General features: G+C 48.3%; 1 protein-coding gene across 1 annotated transcript; it reads left to right on the top strand.

The window, feature by feature from the left end:
• The first annotated feature begins 6705 nt into the window (after positions 1–6705).
• Positions 6706–15513, top strand: HPX (hemopexin). The gene is made up of 10 exons (XM_068555584.1): positions 6706–6799; positions 6948–7012; positions 7111–7182; positions 7361–7482; positions 9099–9249; positions 9943–10155; positions 10419–10526; positions 14659–14789; positions 14870–15032; positions 15169–15513. The coding sequence occupies exons 1-10, from the start codon at positions 6717–6719 to the stop codon at positions 15426–15428; spliced, it is 1368 nt and encodes a 455-aa protein (XP_068411685.1). The 5' UTR covers positions 6706–6716; the 3' UTR covers positions 15429–15513.
• Positions 15514–19846: the final 4333 nt, after the last annotated feature.

Genomic DNA, 19846 nt, shown 5'->3' with positions numbered 1-19846 from the left:
AGGTGTAATGAAAGTTTGTGTTAAATTGTGAAGGAAATGAATGGAACGCATTAAATAAAATAGAGAGTGAAATGGTGTTAAATAGGGTGGGCGAAGAAGGCCTCTTTGAGCAGTGACCTGCGGGTTGTTGCGGGGTGGGTAGGGAGCCAGCTGGGTTGAGAGAGGAGATAGAGATTTCCAGACAAAGGCGGAGCAGGTACAAAGGTCCTGAGGGGTCAAGATCTTGGTGTGTTGGAGGATCTGAAAGGAGGCCAGGGTGACTGGAGAGTCAGGCCTGAGTTGGATCATTTAACTCAGGTAAAGTGTTTGGATTTGATTTGCAGTATAACAGTAAGCCATGGAAAAGTTGAAGTGACAGGGATGAAAGGGATGCCTTACAGGATGAACTGGCAGCTGGACAGTGCTTCTGTGGGGTGGGAAGAGAAGTGAGACTGAAAAACAGAAGAAAATTAAACATCTCTAAATTGCTCCTCTTTAAGACTTTGGATGCCTTAAAATCATCTCTAGTCTTGCAGTTCTAGGCATGTCTGCTAAGAAAATAATTGGGCAAATGCACAAAGAGGGTGTGTGCAGCAATGTGTATCAGAGCTTTATTTATAATAGAAAAAAAAAAAATCCCGGAGAAACCTAAATGACCATCAGCAGGGAATGGTTATATAAAGTTCTGCTTACACATATAATGGAATTATATGCATCCTTTCAAAACACCAAAGTCTGAGATACACTGTTACAGAAAAAACGTTGGTTTTTTTTTTTTTTTTTGGTTTATTTTTGGCTGCGCTGGGTCTTCGTTGCTGCTTGAGGGCTTCTCGTTGCAGTGGCTTCTCTTGTTGTGGAGCACGGGCTCTAGGCGCACGGGCTTCAGTAGTTGCAGCACGTGGGCTCAGTAGTTGCGGCACACAGGCTTCAGTAGTTGTGGCGCACGGGCTTAGTTGCTCCGCGGCATGTGGGATCTTCCCGGACCAGGGCTCGAACCCGCGTGCCCTTGCATTGGCAGGCGGATTTTTAACCGCTGCGCCACCAGGGAAGTCCCAGAAAAAAAAGGTTTATAAAATCATACCTTTGTTTTAAAAAGGAAATTGCAAGAATAGAAAAAGACTGGAATAGACAAAATGTTAATATATAGTGGTGTTCTCTGGCTAGTAGAATTAAGACTGATTTTTATCTTCAAGAAAAAAGACTTTTAAGCCAGAGCATAAGGTGGTCTCAGATATGTTTTTGAAGAGTACCATGGTTGCTACAAAGAATGTGTTATAGAGGGGCAGGAGAAGCAGAGAGGGAGAGGCTATTTCAGTAATCAGATAAGAAATGATGGTGTTTGCACTCTTAGGTCTAATTAGGAAGTAGGAACAATAGGATTCAATATTTATTAAACACATACAGTGTTTCAGGTCCTGCTCTAGGCACTGAAGATATAGCATTGAATAAAGCAGATAAAATCCTGGTCCTGTTCATTAAGGCAGGATGGTGAACAGTGCAGTGCTGGAGCTGGTTCATGTTGGCCCACGAGGGCTCATTGTCAAATTTTCAGGAATTTTAAATTTTTTTTTGGCCGTGCCACACAGCTTGTGGGATTTTAGTTCCCCGCCCAGGGATTGAACCCAGGCCCTCTGCAGTGAGAGCTCGGAGTTCTAATCACTGGACCACCAGGGAATTCCCAAAATTTGCAGGAATTTTGACAAGTGATTGTTGAAAACTCAGCCATTATTTAAAAATTAAATTATGTAAATTTAAAATTAAATTCATTTTATTAAAATCAAATATAATAAATACTCAAAACTCATCCCTTCCTGATTATTTTACTGCATTTTACTATTACCTGTGCTCTTGGGCTTATTTATATGTGTCCTATCTGCAAGGTGGAAATACCATATAGTAAGTAGTATGTTACTGTGCATTTCTTCTCAACTCCATGAGAAGATGCAGCTTGAAGATGCTTGTTGGTAGCTTTTTGGTCTCGCTGGTAGCTTGAAGATGGCCGTGATAGGAGTATTTACACCACAGAAACTAATGAATGCTACAGATCAGGGCTTTTTCCCTTCTGGAAAGCTGGCTGTTAAATATGCACCAGCACACCCCTTGATAGGGCAAAGAGCACACCCCAGGGAGTCAGGCAGCCAGAACTTAATCATGGCTCTACCACTTGCTAATAATGGGCTTTGGCTGAGACACCAAACGTCGGTTTCCCCATTTGTAACATGGGACTAATAATACAGTATATATTTTATTAAATCATACCAATAATATGAGTTAATAAAATAATCCATGTTAAGTGTTTAGCACAATGCCAGGCACGTACATGTGCCCAATAGATATGAGCAAATTATTATTATAATTATTTATTCATAGGGAAGCAAGAATAGACTATGCAGGAAGGCCCATTAGAAACAGAGCAAGAGAAAATCCTGGAGGAGTTGGCTGGGAGCAGCAAGCACTTTTTGGTACCTGGAGCTGCACCCAACTCTTCTAAGCCCAGGGCAAGGGAGAATCCAGTCTCTGCTCCCTGGAGTACACAGCCACAGGCAGCAGGCCCAGCACAGGCAGCACTCAGTGGGCCCAGGACAAGTAACTGAGGTCAGAGAACTCGGATGACAGCAGGGCAGGCTGTACACAGCCATTCCAAGGGACAGTGGGTCAGTGTCCAGCTTAAATGTGGTCCCTGGCAATGCAGGGGAAAGCTCTGTCCATGAAGATGTTTGCAGGCCCATATTCAGACTGCCTCAGGGGGAAGCCAGAAAGCTGCCTGTTATGAGGATTGGGAAGACTACATGGAAAACGGGACGGTTGCATATTTCTGGGCTTGAATTCCCCAAGAAATCAAGCAAGAGACTGAGATCCCCGCACCCGCTCTGGGCAGCAGAGGTTTGCAGAGGGAGAGGATGTGGCACTAAGGCCCCACAGCCAGGCTGAGAAGAGCGAAGGAGGAAGGCTGTAGGGAGCCAGTTTCTGGGAGGAAAAGCTCCGGGGCTGTAGCCTCTGGTCGAAGGGTGGAAACGCACTGATCCCTTCGGCCTCCAGGGGGCGCTCAGGCCCAAGTATGGGCAAGCGCTTTGTCCTGAGCCGAAGCCAGAGCGCAGGGAAGGACTCAGGACAAGCAGAAACAGCCCTCTCAAGTGAGGAGAAGAGAAGCAAGGCCAGCCCTATCTTGGGCCCCCTGAGAACAGTTGCCTTGTGCCCTGTTACCAGCACCAGAATGGCCAACATATCCACAGCCTGGGTTCTCAAATGGCCTCTCAGCCCCTGCTCAGAATATGAGCTCCAACCTGAGCTGCCTGCCATGTAGAAGACTCTGCTAGTCTAGTCCCTGAGAGGCTGGGGGGATGGGAGTGGGCGGGAGGAAGGAGGAAGGCTTCCAATTATGGCATCTAAGCCACCTTAGGGTAGGCAAGCAAATTAGGAAACAACAGTGGAAGAGTGCCACAAATCACTCTTCTGCGATAGGTAGATAGGGGTGCTATGAAGGGGACCAGAGCTGTGTGGGAAAGAAGAGGCTGAGCTGAAAAACCGCCATCCAGTATATGTGCTGTCTCCCCTCAAAGAGCCCTGCTAGGGCACAGGGAGGCTGCTTCCTGGACCAGCAGGCCTGTGCGGGGCCCTGCCAGTACAACTATTGAAGACCCTCACTGTGGGTTTTCTGAGGGGTGCTCGTGACTCGGTGTGAACGCTTCCATCTCCCCAGGCAGGCTCAGTGAAATCTGCAGGACACGCAGACACAGTTCTGGAGCTACAGGCAGCTGTTGAGGGGTTTGCTGATGAAAGGTTCACTGGGTGCTCAAGGAGGGAGAATCCCAGGAAGGTTATATTAAGGTTTTAGAGGCTGAAGAACAGGAGAGGGGGAGTCTGGGAGTAGCGGCCCCCAGTGCCCAGTGCCCAGCAGCTGGGGGGAAGCAGGTGCAGTCAGAGATGCCCTGAAGTGGGAGAAGGTGGGTGTCAGGTATCTGTTGAGGGAGCCGAGGCACTGTCCATGCTGCCAAGGGCCTGGGGAGTCCAGCTTTGTTCACTAACCCAAGGGGAGCAATGCTGTTAACGTGGCTGTCTTCACTGTAAGTCAGGAGAGGATGTTGATCCTTTTGGCAGAGGCATGATGACACGCTGTTCCAGAGGTCCCAGAAATCTCTGTCTTCCTGTTAGGAGGAATCTTCGCAGAGTAGATAAGGGAAGTGAGGCCTTTGCTAAGGTTATATATGTCAAGGGCATCTGAGAGGGATCAGGGCTCCTTCAGGCTGGACTGGGGAACAGGGATCCTGGAACCTCAGCATGGCCCAGAGCTGACTCTGCCCATATTTGTCTCCTGCAACTACATCTCAGATAGAAATGGGGCAGACTTTGGGAGTAGCCCCAGTGAGTGCCGAAGATAGCAGGTACCAGAGATAGGAGGGCTAAGAGGAGGAGAGGGATGTAGGGCAGGGACACTGGAGAGAGAAACAAAACCATAAGATGAAGGTCAGTGCCAAGGAGACCTGTGACCCTTACTTAGATGGCAACAGGCCTCCAAAATAGCACACCCCCAATCCTGATATTCTCCTTACCCCAGAAGGAGGAAAATTGTTAGCAATTTGGCTGCAACGTTAGTAACACTATTCAGTACTTGAAATTAATTTTTTTCATTCAACAAATATTTATTGAGCATCTATTACGGGCATACTTGTTTATTGCACTTTATTGCACTTCACAGATGTGGCATTGTTTTTACAAATTGAATGTTTGTGGCAACCCTGTGTTGAGCAAGTCTGTTGGCACATTTTTTCCAACAGCATTTGCTCAGTTCATGTCACTGTGTCGCATTCTGGTAATTCTTGAAATATTTCAAACTTTTTCATTATTATTATATTTGTTATGGTGATCTGTGATGTTACTGTTGTAAAAAGTTTACAACTCCCTGAAGGCTCGGACGATGGTTAGGATTTTTAGCAATAAAGTATTTTTAAGTTAAGCTATGTACATTTTTTTTAGACCTAATGCTATTACATACTTAATAAATTACAGTATAGTGTAAACATAACTTTTTAAATTTATTTATTTATTTATTTTACTTTTGGCTGAGTTGGGTCTTTTTTGCTGCATGTGGGCTTTCTCTAGTTGCGGCGAGCTGGGGCTACTCTTCGTTGCGGTGGGCGTGCTTCTCATTGTGGTGGCTTCTCTTGTTGCAGAGCACGGGCTCTAGGCATGTGGGCTTCAGTAGTTGTGGCACGAGGGCTCAGTAGTTGTGGCTCGCAGGCTCTGGAGTGCAGGCTCAGTAGTTGTGGCTCGCAGGCTCTAGAGCGCAGGCTCAGTAGTTGTGGCGCATGGGCTTAGTTGCTCCATGGCATGTGGGATCTTCCCAGAGCAGAGATTGAACCCGTGTCTCCTGCATTGGCAGGCAGATTCTTAACCACTGCACCACCAGGGAAGTCCCACGTAAACAAAACTTTTATATGCACTGGGAAACCAAAAAATTTGTGTGACTCACTTTATTGCAATATTCACTTTATTGCAAGGGTCTGGAACAAACTTGTGATATCTCTGAGGTATGCCTGTACGTGCCAGGTACTAGGTGGAGAAAATGTAATGGTACAGGGACTGCCCTGGTGGTCCAGTGGTTAAGACTCTGCCCTTCTGATGCAAGTGGCAGAGGTTCGATCCTTGGTTGGGGAACTAAGATCCCACATGCTGCGTGGTGTGGCAAAAAACCAAAAACATTTAAAAAAAATGTAATGGTACATAAAACAGGCAAATCAAAACAAGCAAAGAAACAAAGCACAAGCATGCAGAAGCAGAAGCAAAAGCGTAAGCAGACAGACAAAATAATTTCAAGTTTTATTAAGTAACAAAGGAAACAAGTGAGAGTCTGAAATAGCTAGATGGGGTGGTCAAGAAAGGCTTCATTGAGAGGATAACATTTAAGCAAGAATCAGCTGTAAATATTGTGAAACCCCAGTACAGTTCTATTTATTCTGTGATAGGTAAACAAAACACTTTCCCCTTAAGGTGGAAACTATGGAGAAAGTCTAATTACTAGTAGGTCTCTCTGGAAGAGAGACACCTCTCCCTGCACCATTACTGTCAGCCCTTCTCTCCCAGGTGATTTTTGCAAAGCTCTTTGTCAATGGGGGTGGGGGCTAGGGTGGAACTTGGACTTTTGGCAACAGTGAAATATTATTGACCCATCAAGGGCAAAGCTAAAGAGGCTTGGGAATGCCCCCAAAAGGCCCCTGATGGAGCTTGGAAGAAGCTGTTCTCTGAGTAGTTCTAAGTGTGTTTGCATATGTGTGTGGTTACTAAGTATATGTAAGTGTCAGTGTCGTTAGGGGTCTCAGAGCTGGGCATGGCACAGTACACAAAAATGTTACTTTCCTCTTCTCACCTCCTGCATTGTTGAGGTAAATCCAACCACAGAAAGGTGGTCCTCAATCAATCTACCCCCTTCCCCGACCTTACGGGCACTCAGACCCATCACCAAGGTGAAGAGAGTCACAGTTGAACATCAGTGGGCTGGGCTAGTCACTGCTCAAAAGTCACTGAAGGGGGATGGGCCCTCCTGCTGGGAAGAGTTAGTCTTGGACTCAGATTTCTGTCCAGACCCTGACCTTATTTGCACTGATGTAATCACCCAATATTGGCATAGCCCTGAGAGATCTCATTCCCAGCAGGCTTGGAGGTGGGGTGGTGCTGCTGCCATGCCTATATAGGGGTTCAGCCAGGTGCCCAGAGCTGTCCTGTGGCCTCTCCAGCTCATCATGGCTCGGGCACTGGGAACACCAGTTGTACTGTGGTTGTTGGGCTTGTGCTGGTCTCTGGCTAACGCCCATCCTCTTTCTCTGTGAGTGAAGCCGGGGCTGGAGGAGGGCCGGGCTCCGGATTAGAGTGGGCTAGGGCCAGTTTTTAGGTCTGGGGCAAGTCTGGGGTCAGGAGCTAAAGGAGAGGGATTGGACCCTGTGGAGCCAGACGTCTCCGTGTCTTCTCTCTAGGGCTAATGCCCCTAGGCATGAAGCTGAAGGTGGGAATGCAACCAAGTTGGACCCAGATGTGATGGGTGAGACCCTGACTTCCTGAGTCTATCTGTCTAGCTGTGTCTCTGCACTGTATCATCTGACTGGTCTTTTATTTGCTATCTCCCCACCTCCTTCCCAGAACGCTGCTCGGATGGCTGGGGCTTTGATGCTACCACCCTGGATGAGCATGGGACTATGCTGTTTTTTAGAGGTATGAGGGGCTGGGATTGGGGCATTTGGGACCTCAGACTTGGTCCCCTTCACCGCGGGTGTATCCATCTGCTGGAGATCGTAGGAATTATCTGAGAGTATCACCCATAGCTTCTTTGTAACTAGCTCGGTAGGCCAAAAGTTTGTTCCGGGTCCCTCAGTGAGTGTGCGTTTTGCAGGGGAGTTCGTGTGGAAGGGTCACAATTGGACTCAGGAGTTAATCTCAGAGAGGTGGAAGGATGTCCCCGGCCCCGTGGATGCTGCATTCCGCCATGGTCATGACAGAGTCTTTCTGATCAAGGTACGGCTGGACCAAGGTCAGGGCCAGGCCAGGAAGTGCTGGAATCAACACTAGAGACCCTTCCCCAAGTGGCCCTGGCATGGAGCCCTTACCAACAGGCTCCAGGTTTCCTCCCCCTGTGCCTTCCTTTTCTGAGAAAGCTCAGGCTAGGGGAGTTTGTGTGCATGCGGGCCTGGGAGGCACAACATCCAGTGGCTCTTCTTCAGTCCTAATCTGCGTCCACACCTCTCTGCTACTCCTCAATCTGTCGACCATCCTTTCCTTCCGGGAAATTTCTTCCCTTGCTTCCATGACCCTGCATCAAGTCTTCTTCCTATGGTTGCCAGGTTGTTCACGACACAATGGTACCTGGCCGAGGGGCAAGTGGAGGATGAAATCCAGCCTACTGTGCTCGTCAAGTCCCATGCCTTGGCCCAGCCTGTGTCTGCTCCTTCTGGCACCTTCTCTTGACTCGCACAAAGATGCTGTGTGGTCGGGGCGGCCCTCACTGCCGGCTTTGTTTTCCCTCCTGCCTCTTTTCCTGCTCTTCTCAGGCTTCTCATCCTGGGCCACTCCTTGAATGTTTCTTGGGGATCCTTCCCAGCCCTTCCATACACCCTGCCTGGGTGATCTTAACCACTGCCACGGCTCTGAGTTCTCTCCACGTTGTGGACCCCAGATCTGGATCTCTCCCCGGAGCTCCAGACATCTCTTTCCGATTTCCAGGCTGACATCTTCAACTTAGATGTTCCGTAGGCACCTCAGATTCAGCATCCTCCAAACGGAGCTCAATATCTTCTGTACAAATCCACCCCTCCTCCTGAGTTCCCTATTTCAGCAAATGGCACCACCACCTGCTGATTCCTGCAAGCCAGGTGCACATGGGTCTTGAGACCGGGACTCTGGTTATCTTTGCAGGTTTATCTCCTCCTCCACCACATTCACTGTGTGCCAGCCACATGAGCATGCTGTGTACACGCTACTCCCTCTGCTGATAACGCCCAGTCCACACTTGTCTACCTGGAATATTCCTGCTCAGTTTTTAACTCTTGGCCCAAATGCCTCCTCCTCTGTGCAGCCTTCCAGGAATTCTCTAGGTTGACTTAGGTATTCCCCCTGTATTCCCAGTGCACTTCACATGCCTCCACCTTGGGGCTCACATGGCTAGGACTGTAGGATCCTTTCTGCTTTTGTACAGTGAACTCCTTGAAGGCAGAGACAGAGTCTTGTCACCCCTTTATCCCCAGTGTCTCTCACAATACCTGGCATATGGTAAGTCATTCAGCAACTGTTTCTTGAGTGAATAAATGAACAAATGAATGTATGAATGGATGGATGATTGCAGGATGACTATTTGTGGATGTGTTTGCCAAAACCAGTGGTATTGCAGATAATTGTGCCATGGGAGTATCTGGTTGTACATAGACAGTTGTGTGTGGTATAGTAACAGTGATGGGATTTGCACAAACAGAAGTTGTGCAAGGGGACAGCACATTGTTGTCCACAGATGGATTGAGAGTGTGTGGGACTGCAGAAGGATATTATGTAAGTGCAATAGATCAAAGATGTTGTGTGGGATGGCAGAGTGGCAGTAGTATCTGGCGTGCATGCTAAAAATAGCATGTTTTTGCATGCAGGGGGACAGAGTCTGGGAATACCCTCCTGAGAAGAAGAGCAAATATCCAAAGTTGCTCCAAGAGGAGTTTCCTGGAATCCCATCCCCAGTGGATGCAGCTGTGGAATGTCACCATGAAGAATGCCTACATGAGGGTGTCCTCTTCTTCCAAGGTCAGTCCAGGCTGGAATAAGAGAGCCTGGGGTAGTGGTAGGTTGGTGGTGATAGAGGTAGTGGTAGGGATGGTGGTGGTGGTGGAACCACTATATGGTTTCCTGAGGAAGGGAAGGAGTAGAGAAGCCAATTATGGTCTAGAGGTCAAGTAGCGGAAGGAGGGGAAGTCATCCTGGAGAAGGTAACTGGGTGTAATTCTGCTAAAAGTCCCTCATTGTCCCCCATGACCCTTAGGACAAATCTATGTTCCTTAGTTTTACATACAAGGTTCTCCATGACCAAGTCCCTATTGACCCTCCGGCCTTGAGTCTCATCAAACCCTTACCTTGAATATGAAGCCCCAGAAACTCTATGCTGTTCCCTATACACCCAAGTTGCTTCATGCTTTAGACTTTTGTTTCTGGAGTTACATCTCCCCCTCTTGTCTGCCTTGTAACTCCTCCTTCAGATTTTAGTTTAAGTATCACCTTCTCTGGGAAGTTTTCCCTGACTCGTCCCACCGCCCTTGCTGAGCTGATCATGTGTATTTTGCTGCTCCATTTTATTGTATGATTACTTTCCTCAACTGTTTCCCTGCTGGGCTGTGAGCTCCACGTGATGGGGACCATATCTGGTCCATCCTGGGGCCAGTACAAGCACAAGGGAAGGCACAGCCTGGCCTCACTGAATGCTTGTTGGTTGATTGGACAAAGGCAACCACATGAGGTTCTGGGACTTCACTACAAAAACCGTAAAGAAACGTTCCTGGCAGGCTGTTGGCAACTGCTCTTCTGCCATGCGATGGCTCAGCCACTACTACTGCTTCTGGGGTAACCAATTCCTGCGCTTCAACCCTGTCACGGGAGATATGTATCCTAAATACCCGCTGGATGTCCGAGACTACTTTATGCCCTGCCCTGGCAGAGGTGAGAAAGCCCAAGCCCTGGGACCTCCTGGAATTTGTCCACCTTCCCTGGGTTCGCGGACCCCATATACCCCAGCTCCTACCCTCACCCTGTGGAATGACACCTTGGCCCTTGCCCTAGCTCCACTTCCATTCTGGCTCTTCCCAGCTGTCCTCATATGGGGAAAACCTGCACCCCCAATAACCCCAGCCACCTCTTCCACCTCGGAACTCATTCTGACCTCTTGCCTTCCTGTGTTCCCCCTCACCTATTTCTCCCCCAAGGCCATGCACACAGGAATGTGACCCACCATAGGGATAAACGCTGTAGCCCAGATCTAGTCTTGTCTGCACTGCTGTCTGACAAACATGGTGCCACCTATGCCTTCAGTGGTAAGAGATGCCCTCCAACTCCCCCATCTCTGCCCTCCATACCTCCCGTCTCTTTCATGTGTGTCTCTCATCTCTGGCACATTTCCTCCATTTTCATCACTGTGCCCCATATTTTGTCCCATCGGCCCCCATCCTTACACCCTATCATGCCCCTTTTCACACCTCATTTCGTCCGATGCATACGGTTCAACCTGTCTCTCATTGCTGAGGCCTCTAACTTCACCTGTCTGCCTCCCAGTACCATCCATTCCCAGATCTGTGCCTTCTCTGGACCTCTTGGCCCCTGTGACTCCTCATATTCTCTTTGCTTTTGCATGTCTTGCAGGGTCCTCTGGGCCTCCCCACCTTGAGCTTATCATCAGGAGCTCCATCTTGTTCCAGGTGCCTGGTTCCTATGTCCAGGCCTCTGGGCACAGCATCACCTGGGGATGAGACGCTCCCGTTGTTGGGAACCAGCCAGGAAGTGTTCAGTCCCTTAGACCTTCAGGCAATAGTCTCACCAGCCTGAAGAGATTTCTCCTCTGAGTGACCAGGAGAAACCCCTCTCCCCAGACCTGTGCCATTAAAAAGCCATCTAATGATACCTAAGGATGTTCTAGGGCTAGTCAGACAGGTAGTGATAAGTCTTGATCTATACTTGAGGACAGCTCCAAGAGAAGGAGTGACCTACCACATTACACTCAGCCTAAGATATATGTATGATCAGACACAAATGTAAAATAGTGGTGAGAATACCAGAAGAGTGAAAATCCTTTCTTGCTCCTAATCCCTGAATAAATCTGATCAGATATGACTACGAAGTTGTAATGAAAAATACACAGCCGCAAGGAGAGCATATCCCCACAGCAGGAATGCATGCTGTAATGAGAACATGCATCCGTGATGAAACACACACCTGTAGTGAAAAGGTAGACCTATGCTGAGAATATATGCCAGAGTAAGAACACATAAATATCAGGAGAACATGCAGCTATGGTGAGAGCAAGGCACCATGGGGAGGACACATACACAAAGTGAAATAGCAATGGTTATAGAGATAGAGAGATAAATAGAGATAGAGAGATATGGAGATAGAGACACTAAGAAAATAGGGCCACAGGGACCACACAGAGATGTAGAGAGAACACCCAGCCATGGAGAGATCATGGAACCTCAAGACCATGTGTCCATAAATAGAATGCAGCTGAATTCCTAAATCAAGAGTATTAGAGATGTTCTATAGCTGTTGAGAGAATATTGTTATGTTAAAAATACCCAGCTGAGGTGGGAACTCGCTATCTTGGTGAAAACACCAGTGTGACCCAGCCACTCAGCACAGGGCTGGTCCTCTCCTCTCCCTTATTGATAAATCTCTTGTCTCTACCTCATAGCTGCTAATCCATTCTTTCTGTTTTGTCACTACTTCGGCTCGAACAGGGACCATCATGCCCTCTCTACTTTCTCTCTAGTCAGGATCTTTTAGCCTCAGATCTGACTGATAACTGCCTCGGCTCCCTTTTTCCTACTTGGATTTCCAGAGAGAGAATGGGACTGGCTCAGCCCATATTTTTATTCCAGACCACATTAAAGTGGCTGCTGGTCAGCCTCTGCATCGGCTTCTAATGGATTGGGGGCTCAGCACTTACTTCCTCTGCACAAAATGCAGCACAGCTCTGATTCTCAAAATAGGGGCCACGAGCAGGAGGGGAAGGTGGATATGTAGTTACTGTGACTTTCCCAGTTAATACCCATAAAGAGAACTTGTGGCTGCATTGGGAATACCAGCTATTTTTCGAGCACCAAAAAATATCGAGCACCTGATAGGCACTGGGCATTTTTCTAGGCACTGAGATACAGTCGTGAACATGGCAGACGAGACACTTGCCCTCAGAGAGCCTGCTAGCGGGAGAGAGGACAGTAAAAAAGAGAAAATGAAAGAGAATACTTTCAGGCAGTGTTAATAGCTGTGATGTGTTCTGGGAACATCAGAATGCTTCTTATTCTCAAATACCATTTGAAGCTAGAATAAATGAATTTATGAGTCGTTGATGTTTTAAAATATAAAATAAAAAATGTGAAGTGTCCCCAAAAAGCTGTGAAGAAAATAAGACAGGATAATGGGATAGAGGTGAAGAGAATTAGGGGCCCCTTCTCTGAAGAGATGATTTTTGAGCTGAGATTTCAGTGATCAAAAGGAATTAGCCACATAAAGCACTGGAGGAGAAGCATTGTAGGGAGGGTAGAGAGCAAATACTTTGAGGGGTCAAGAAAGGAGGCCAGTGTGGCTGATAGGTTGAGAAGGAGCAGGTAAGTGGCTTGAAAAGAGGGAGGCAGGGGCCAGATTACATGGGCCTGGTAAGGATTTTCAACTGTAAAAGGAAGCCAGGAAGGGTTCTTGATCAGGGCTGTGATATGTTCTGGCTTATTTTTTTAAGCATCTGTCTTTTTTTCTTTTTTAATTAATTATTTATTTAATTTATTTATGGCTGCGTTGGGTGTTCATTGCTGCGCGCTGGCTTTCTCTAGTTGCGGCAAGCGGGGGCTACTCTTCGTTGTGGTGCGTGGGCTTCTCATTGCAGTGGCTTCTCTGTTGCAGAGCACGGGCTCTAGGCATGTGGGCTTCAGTAGTTGCGGCACGCTGGCTTCAGTAGTTGTGGCGCACAGGCTTAGTTGCTCCGCGGCATGTGGGATCTTCCCGGACCAGGGCTCGAACCCGTGTCCCCTGAATTGGCAGGCGGATTCTTAACCACTGTGCCACCAGGGAAGCCCATGGCTTATTTTTTTTAAAAGATCATCCTGGCTTCTTGTGGAATATAAGTCACAGAGGTACAATTGTGTAAGCAGGGAATCCAGCGAGGAGTTCTTGCAGCTGTCTGGATTGGAGGTGATGACAGCTTGGACTGGGATAACAGCAGCAGAGGTGGTGAGGAGTCATCATGATGTATTCTGGAAGTCGGGCCCATGGCACTTAACCAATGCCTTGGATATTGATCGGAGTGGGGAAGAGAAAAGAGAGGTTTCAAGAATGACTTGGCTTTTGGGGACTGGGAAACTAGGTGACTGGTGGTTCCTTTTTCTAAAATTGGGAAAGACTAGGGAAGGAGGTGTGTGTGTGTGTGTGTGTGTGTGTGTGTGTGTGTGTGTGTGTGTGTGTGTGTGTTGGTGGGGGCAGAAATAAGTTTGGACACATTAGGGTTTTGGTGTCTAATGGTCCCAAATGGACAGGTCAGGTAGGCAACTGAGTTTGAGCCTGACACTCGAAGAAGCAGTCCATCAGATCCAAAGAGAACAGATCAAAAGTCATCCGTATATAGATGGTGTTTAAAGCCCTGGACTAGGTGAAATCACCAAGAGAGTGAATGTAGATAGAGCAGAGGTCCAAACTGGGGGATTCCAATAATAGATATCAGGCTGAAGAGGAGTCAAAAAGATAAGAAGAACACTGGAAGAGTCTGGAATCACAGAGCCAAGATCCAAAAAAGATATTTAAAGAAGGGAGCTGTGAGCAGTCAAATGCCACTGAGAGGTAGAGTAAGATGAAGACATTAGATTTGGCAAGTTGGAGGATACTGGTGACCGTGAAAAGAGAAATCTCAATGGAAGAGGAAAACAGGAATGTAAGTGAAATGGGCTGAGGAAGAAAAGGTAAATGAGAGTTTAGACAATTCCTTTCATAAGTTGTTATGAAAAGGGGAGAGGAAAATTAGGGCGCTGGCCTGGCTACTCCCTCCATCTCCTACCATCTCAAGGGATTAGAGAACACAGCCAGCGTGAGAACGCCCAGTGGAAGCTTGCTGCGGTGCTTCCCTTTTAACTTCTGGCCACTGTCTCATTGTAGCATCTCTGCACACAGACATCTGAGATGCATAAGGAGACCCCACTGAACCCCATGACGCTGGCCTTACCTGGCAACTTGGCCACTGTTCTCCAAGCTCGCCCTTCCGTCAGGCCCCTACTGACTCCAATTCCAATTAGGTCACAATGCCCAACTTTGCCAACCAAGTCTTGCTCAACTCCTCACATGGCCTCTTCCCTCTTGGCCTCTGGATGCATTCTTTCCTCCCTCTCGAGACTCACCCCTGCCTCTGTCACTTGCCTCTTCACTGCCTGGCCTTTTACCACCAGTACTACAGGTACCTCTGCTACCCCACAGGATCCCACTACTGGCGTCTGGACACCAGCCGGGACGGGTGGCATAGCTGGCCCATCGAGCATCTGTGGCCCCATGGTCCTTCAACAGTGGATACTGCCTTTTCCTGGGATGATAAGCTCTATCTGATCCAGGTGTGTGTTGGGAGAGACGCTTGGGGTGGAGACAGGGAAAATACCCAGCTCTGTGCTGATTAATGTCCTTTGTCCTCCAGGGCACCGAGGTATATATCTTCCTGACAAAGGGAGGCTATACCCTAGTAGATGGTTATCCAAAGCGGCTGGAGAAGGAATTCGGGAGCCCTCATGGGATCAACCTTGATACTGTGGATGCAGCCTTTACCTGTCCTGGGTCTTCTCTGCTCCACGTCATGGCAGGTGAGGGGCATCGGGTGCTGAGGGGTGGCTTGTTCTGCTACTTCTCCCTGGCACAGAGCCCTGTCAGGGCATGAGAAGAGCCAGGTCAGGATCCCCATGACGTGGAAGCCATGTTATGTCCGCTGTTTCTTCCCAGGACGGCAGCTGTGGTGGCTGGACCTGAAGTTAGGAGCTCAAGCCACGTGGACAGAGCTTCCTTGGCCCCATGAAAAGGTTGACGCAGCCCTGTGTACGGAAAAGTCTCTGGGCCCCAACTCGTGTTCCGCCAATGGTCTTGGCTTGTACCTCGTTCAAGGCCCCAATTTGTACTGCTACAGAGACGTGGAGAAATTGACTGTGACCGAGGCCCTTCCCCAGCCCCAGAAAGTAAACAGCCTCCTGGGCTGCCCTCACTGACAGCACTGCTGATGTGAGTCTGGCCCAGCTCCTTCTCCTGGTTTTCCTTACAATAAAGCCAGAGTGCTTCCTCGCTTGAATCAAAGGGCCCTGGTTGTGGAACAATCTCACTTCTTTCTTTGAGTTGAGAAGCTCGTAACCTCTCTTTTGAGGCTCTTAAAGAGGCTGCGGGAGACAAGGGAGGGGAGGGCTCAGGGACAGACCTCATTTTTGCACAGGTGATTCCTGAACCCCGGTCATAAACTGACTTCTTCCAGACTACTGACACAGAGAGGGAAACAGAGGAACAAAAGTAGAGAAAGGAACCCCTGTGTCTACCCAGCACGTAAGAGGCAGAGCAGGGACTCTGCCCCCGCCTGCTAATAACTGACCACAGCTTGGCCCCAGGACATTGGGAAAATAGGGCTGGAGGCAGCTATGTTTGTGCAAAGTGGATTGCTCGGTGCTGCCACGGAGGGCCGCGGGGGCCCTCAAATTGTAGGTCCGGGGGTTCAGGGAGCATCACTCCAGAAGACAAGTCTTTGGTTGCTATGAGTTAGGCATAACAGGTGGAATCAAAACAGTGTTTTCACTCACCTGAGGCAAGCTGGGGAAAGGGGAGAAGGCCTGATTCGGGGAGCGGGCACCATGAAACACATTTGCAGAACGTCACACAGCCCTTGGGGGGTCCTGCTGGCTAAGTCCCCTGGGTATCTGCACCATCTAGGCCAAAGAATGTCATCTGGGTGGAGGTTGCAGTGGTTTGTTCTTTTCAGGTCATAAGCTGACCAAGGCTTTAGGCTCCAAACTTACTGACAGCCATTTGACTGGGGATTGGCCTGGACTATAGGCAACTGGGTCTCAGGTGAGACCCTTTTCCTCCTCTACGTTTCCAACCCACCTGAGCTTGAAAGTTTGTTTGTTTTAGGCTCAAAAAAATAGCCTCAGACCCTAGCAGGGGGCCCTCATTCTGAGCTTCCATATCTTAGCCTCAGTGACTTCTTCCATAAAATGGGTATAATACTAGACACTTCCCAGTGACAATGAGTATGGACTCAACCCATCTCTTGGATTCACTCTGGAAGGGGCCTGAAAGGATACCCACACTCTGGCCCATGGCCTCTCCTGGTTTAGGGTCACCCCTCCTGACCTGGTGGCCCCTTGCTCTGTGGGGCTTTCATGGGTAGAAGAGTAGATGGACAAGCTTTGCACTGCGAAGCCAGGCCATAGAGTGGCTCCCAATAGGCACCAGGCCCCTGCGGTTCAGTTGAACTGTCTCAGGTTCCTTCCCCAGCCTCAACGGCTAGGAAGGGAAGCAGGGGATGAACCTGGGACCCTTAGATCAGGGTCCACCCAGCACTTGAGGTTGGCTGGGGCTGGGAACTAAGGTAGGGGCCAGGCACCAGGGCTGTGGGGTCCACTTCCAAGGAGTGCCTTGAGCTTTCTCTTCCAACCTGGAAGATGTCTGGATGGTTCTCCTCATGGGATTGGCTGCTCCTCCTTCAGTCTGAGGGGCGAGGACAAGGCCAGAGTCTCAGTTCTGGGCCTTATTCAGTCCATGTGTCACCTATGGGGCCATCACTGCATCATGTTAGGGAGGCTAAAGGTGTCTAAACAGTTATCCAGCAACTCTGCTGGATACTCAAGGTTAACTTCCTCCTCTCTATTGAGAAAGGAGAATTTAAGTCTCCTCTTTCTTCTCTTCTCCCATCTGCTCTGTTGCAGGGAAGCCTCTAGCTTGTGTCCAAGGACTCCCAGAAAAGGTCCAACTCATGCTTCCTCCATCCATGCATTTAGTACCTCCTATGTTCTGGGCAGTGTGTCAGGCAATGGATCAAAAGATGAATCGGACAGTCCCTGCCCCCAAGGCCTGCTACTTTACACAGTCAGGAGGGGGATGCAGACAAGGCATCAGATAAATGCAGTAGAGTGAGACAGACATTAAGATGGAAGACGATATATGCAAATGAAAGTGGAGCCAGCAATACCTGGATGGAGAGGGGGTTAGGAAAGGCTTCATCTGACATTACACTTGAGCTGAATTTTGAAAGATGAATAGAAGGTACGTGATCCTTTAGTAAATATATATTCCCTGCTATGCACTACCATGCGCAGTGCATTACAGACAGAGGAGGCAACACAAGCAAAGAGCCAGGAGTGGAGACCGCAACTACTCAGCAGGGCTGAATACAGGGGATGAGTGACAGGCTGGTGGGAGATGAGGCTGGAGAAGGAGCCAGGGGCTTCTCATCTCATGTGGACTTGCGAGTCAGGCTCGGAAGCTTGGATTTTGTCTATCTTTGGGGCAATGGAGACCTACCGAGGGATTTTAGACAAAGGAGTGAGGTGATGAGATTTACATTTTAGAAAGATTACTCTGACTGTTGCAGAGTGGGTACTGGGTGAGACAAGACCGCTGTGGATTTGAGAAGGCCACTGAGGAGGTTGGTGCTGTGGTCCAGGTGGTAAATCATGGAGGCTTGGACACTGGTGCCAAGGAGATGAAGAGAAGTAGGCAGATTAAAAATCATTTAGCACACAGTCTATACGACTTGCTGATAGATTGGATGGGAGGGTGAGGGAGAGTGAAGAATCTCACCTCCAAGCTGCTCCATGGCCCCTTTTCCCTGTTCATCATTGTGCCTCTTCTTCCTGTACTTTCCATGGTGCCCTCTCTAATGCACTCTTCATGGTCAATAAGCTTCTCTATATTCTTTATACACTCCACAGTTAATATGCTTCTCTATCTCTTTACCTGCAGCTTTAATTGAGACCAGGCTCTGCCCCAGGGCCCTCTTCCTTTCCCTGTAGCTGTCCCAGTGGATGGGAAGCATCTCAGCATTGGCATGACTCCCACACACGTCTACGCCATTTCTCTTCTTTCTATGCAGATTAAATTCCTCTTCCTTTGGCGTCAAGCAAGCGAGCTGTAGTATTCTTATGGTCTTCATCTACCAACCTCCTGACTATGTCCTTACTTGCTGAAGTCCCCACTTCAATCACCCAAACTCAGACCCTAGTCCTCATTCACAATTGCTCCACCTGTGAAGAAATTCCTTACATTCCAACATCAGCCTTGTGACCGCAGCCTCTTACCCTCATCCTTCTGCCTCCCTCACAACTTCATTCTCACTCTCCTGCTCTTTGACTTTATAGAGATTTTGATCCCTTTATTATCTCCCCATCCTCCATTCCCTGAAGGCTATTCTTTTTCCTACCCAAATTGAACATCAAGGTTGATCATCTGAACAACTTTCTTAACAATGCCTTTATTTCTCTGTCCCCTTTAACTTCTATTTAATCTAACTATGAAAAAGAAAAGAACAACAAAAGTGAACTTTAGGTCAGAGAAAGAGTTGAGAACTTTAGAGTCAGACATGTCTGAACTGCAGTCCCAGCTAGGCCACTTACTAACTGTAGATTTGAGAAACTCAGCCTCTCTGAGCCTTGTGTGTGGTGTTATGTGTGTGTACACGCACATGTGTATGCAAAGTAGGAAAATGTGTATTGTATCATTGTTCCGTAAGGATACACAGGCACTCTAGATATTCCAAGTAGAGAAGGATTTAATGCAAATAATTTGTTACAAAGTTGTGGGGGAGACATGTAGAAGCATAAGAGGGAAAGAAGCGTTACCCAGAGACCAGGAAACCACCACTAATCTTGGCTTAGAGGAGCAAAAGGGAGAAAAGGCATTGCCCAAAGATCAAGGAGGTAGAACCCACACATCTGCACTGGCTGCTGATGCAGCTGGAGTTTGTATTGTTGATGCTGCTGGAACAGCCTCCACGTTTGCTAGGTTGGGACCACTGCTGCTGCGGTCGCCAGAGACACTGCCAAAAGCAGAGCGACTTTTACCTTCCTCCCACCTTCCTCAAGCGAGGGTTCCCATTGGCAGAACCTAACCGGAATGAAGTGACAAAGGAATCTGAGAAATGTGGTTTTCAGATTTCCAGCTTTGTTGGTACAGGGGAGATTACAGAAGACTGGATGTGGGGCTGAGTACCAACAGGCAATATTGGCCTCATGTATTTGTCATAACTCTTGGTTGCAAGTGATAAAACCCAACTCAAACTGGTGTAAGCAAAAAAAAAAACAAAAAACCAACAACAAAAATACCAACTTACGTGGCTTCAGGAAAGGGTAAATATAGGCGTTAAATTGATGTTATCAGGCATCTGTCTCTCTCCAGCCCTTAGCTCTGCTTTCTTTGAGTTGGCTTCATTCTCAAGCAGGCTCACCCCTCCTGGTGGCAGGATAGGCCCAGCTCCTCTTGCCTAAAAGTTGCAGGAAAATTCCCGGAACTGAGTTTCACTGGCTCAGATTTAGTCATGTGCCTATATCTGAATTGATCACTTTGACTTGATCCTGGGTTAGGAGCCCAACACTGAAGTGGGTTGTGGAGTGGAAGGAGTCCCATCTAAACTACATAGACTAAG

Source organism: Eschrichtius robustus, chromosome 11 (assembly GCF_028021215.1).
Source record: "Eschrichtius robustus isolate mEscRob2 chromosome 11, mEscRob2.pri, whole genome shotgun sequence".
In the NCBI taxonomy this organism is placed as follows: domain Eukaryota; kingdom Metazoa; phylum Chordata; class Mammalia; order Artiodactyla; family Eschrichtiidae; genus Eschrichtius; species Eschrichtius robustus.
Note: the sequence above shows the minus strand (reverse complement) of the source record. Positions and strands in the feature narration are given on the sequence as shown.

Coding starts and splice junctions, on each gene's coding strand:
- HPX (XM_068555584.1), top strand. CDS start 6,717: ATGGCTCGGGCACTGGGAACACCAGTTGTACTGTGGTTGTTGGGCTTG. Junction 7,483..9,098: donor ACAGAGTCTTTCTGATCAAG/GTACGGCTGGAC, acceptor TTTTGCATGCAG/GGGGACAGAGTCTGGGAATA. Junction 15,033..15,168: donor TCTGCTCCACGTCATGGCAG/GTGAGGGGCATC, acceptor GTTTCTTCCCAG/GACGGCAGCTGTGGTGGCTG.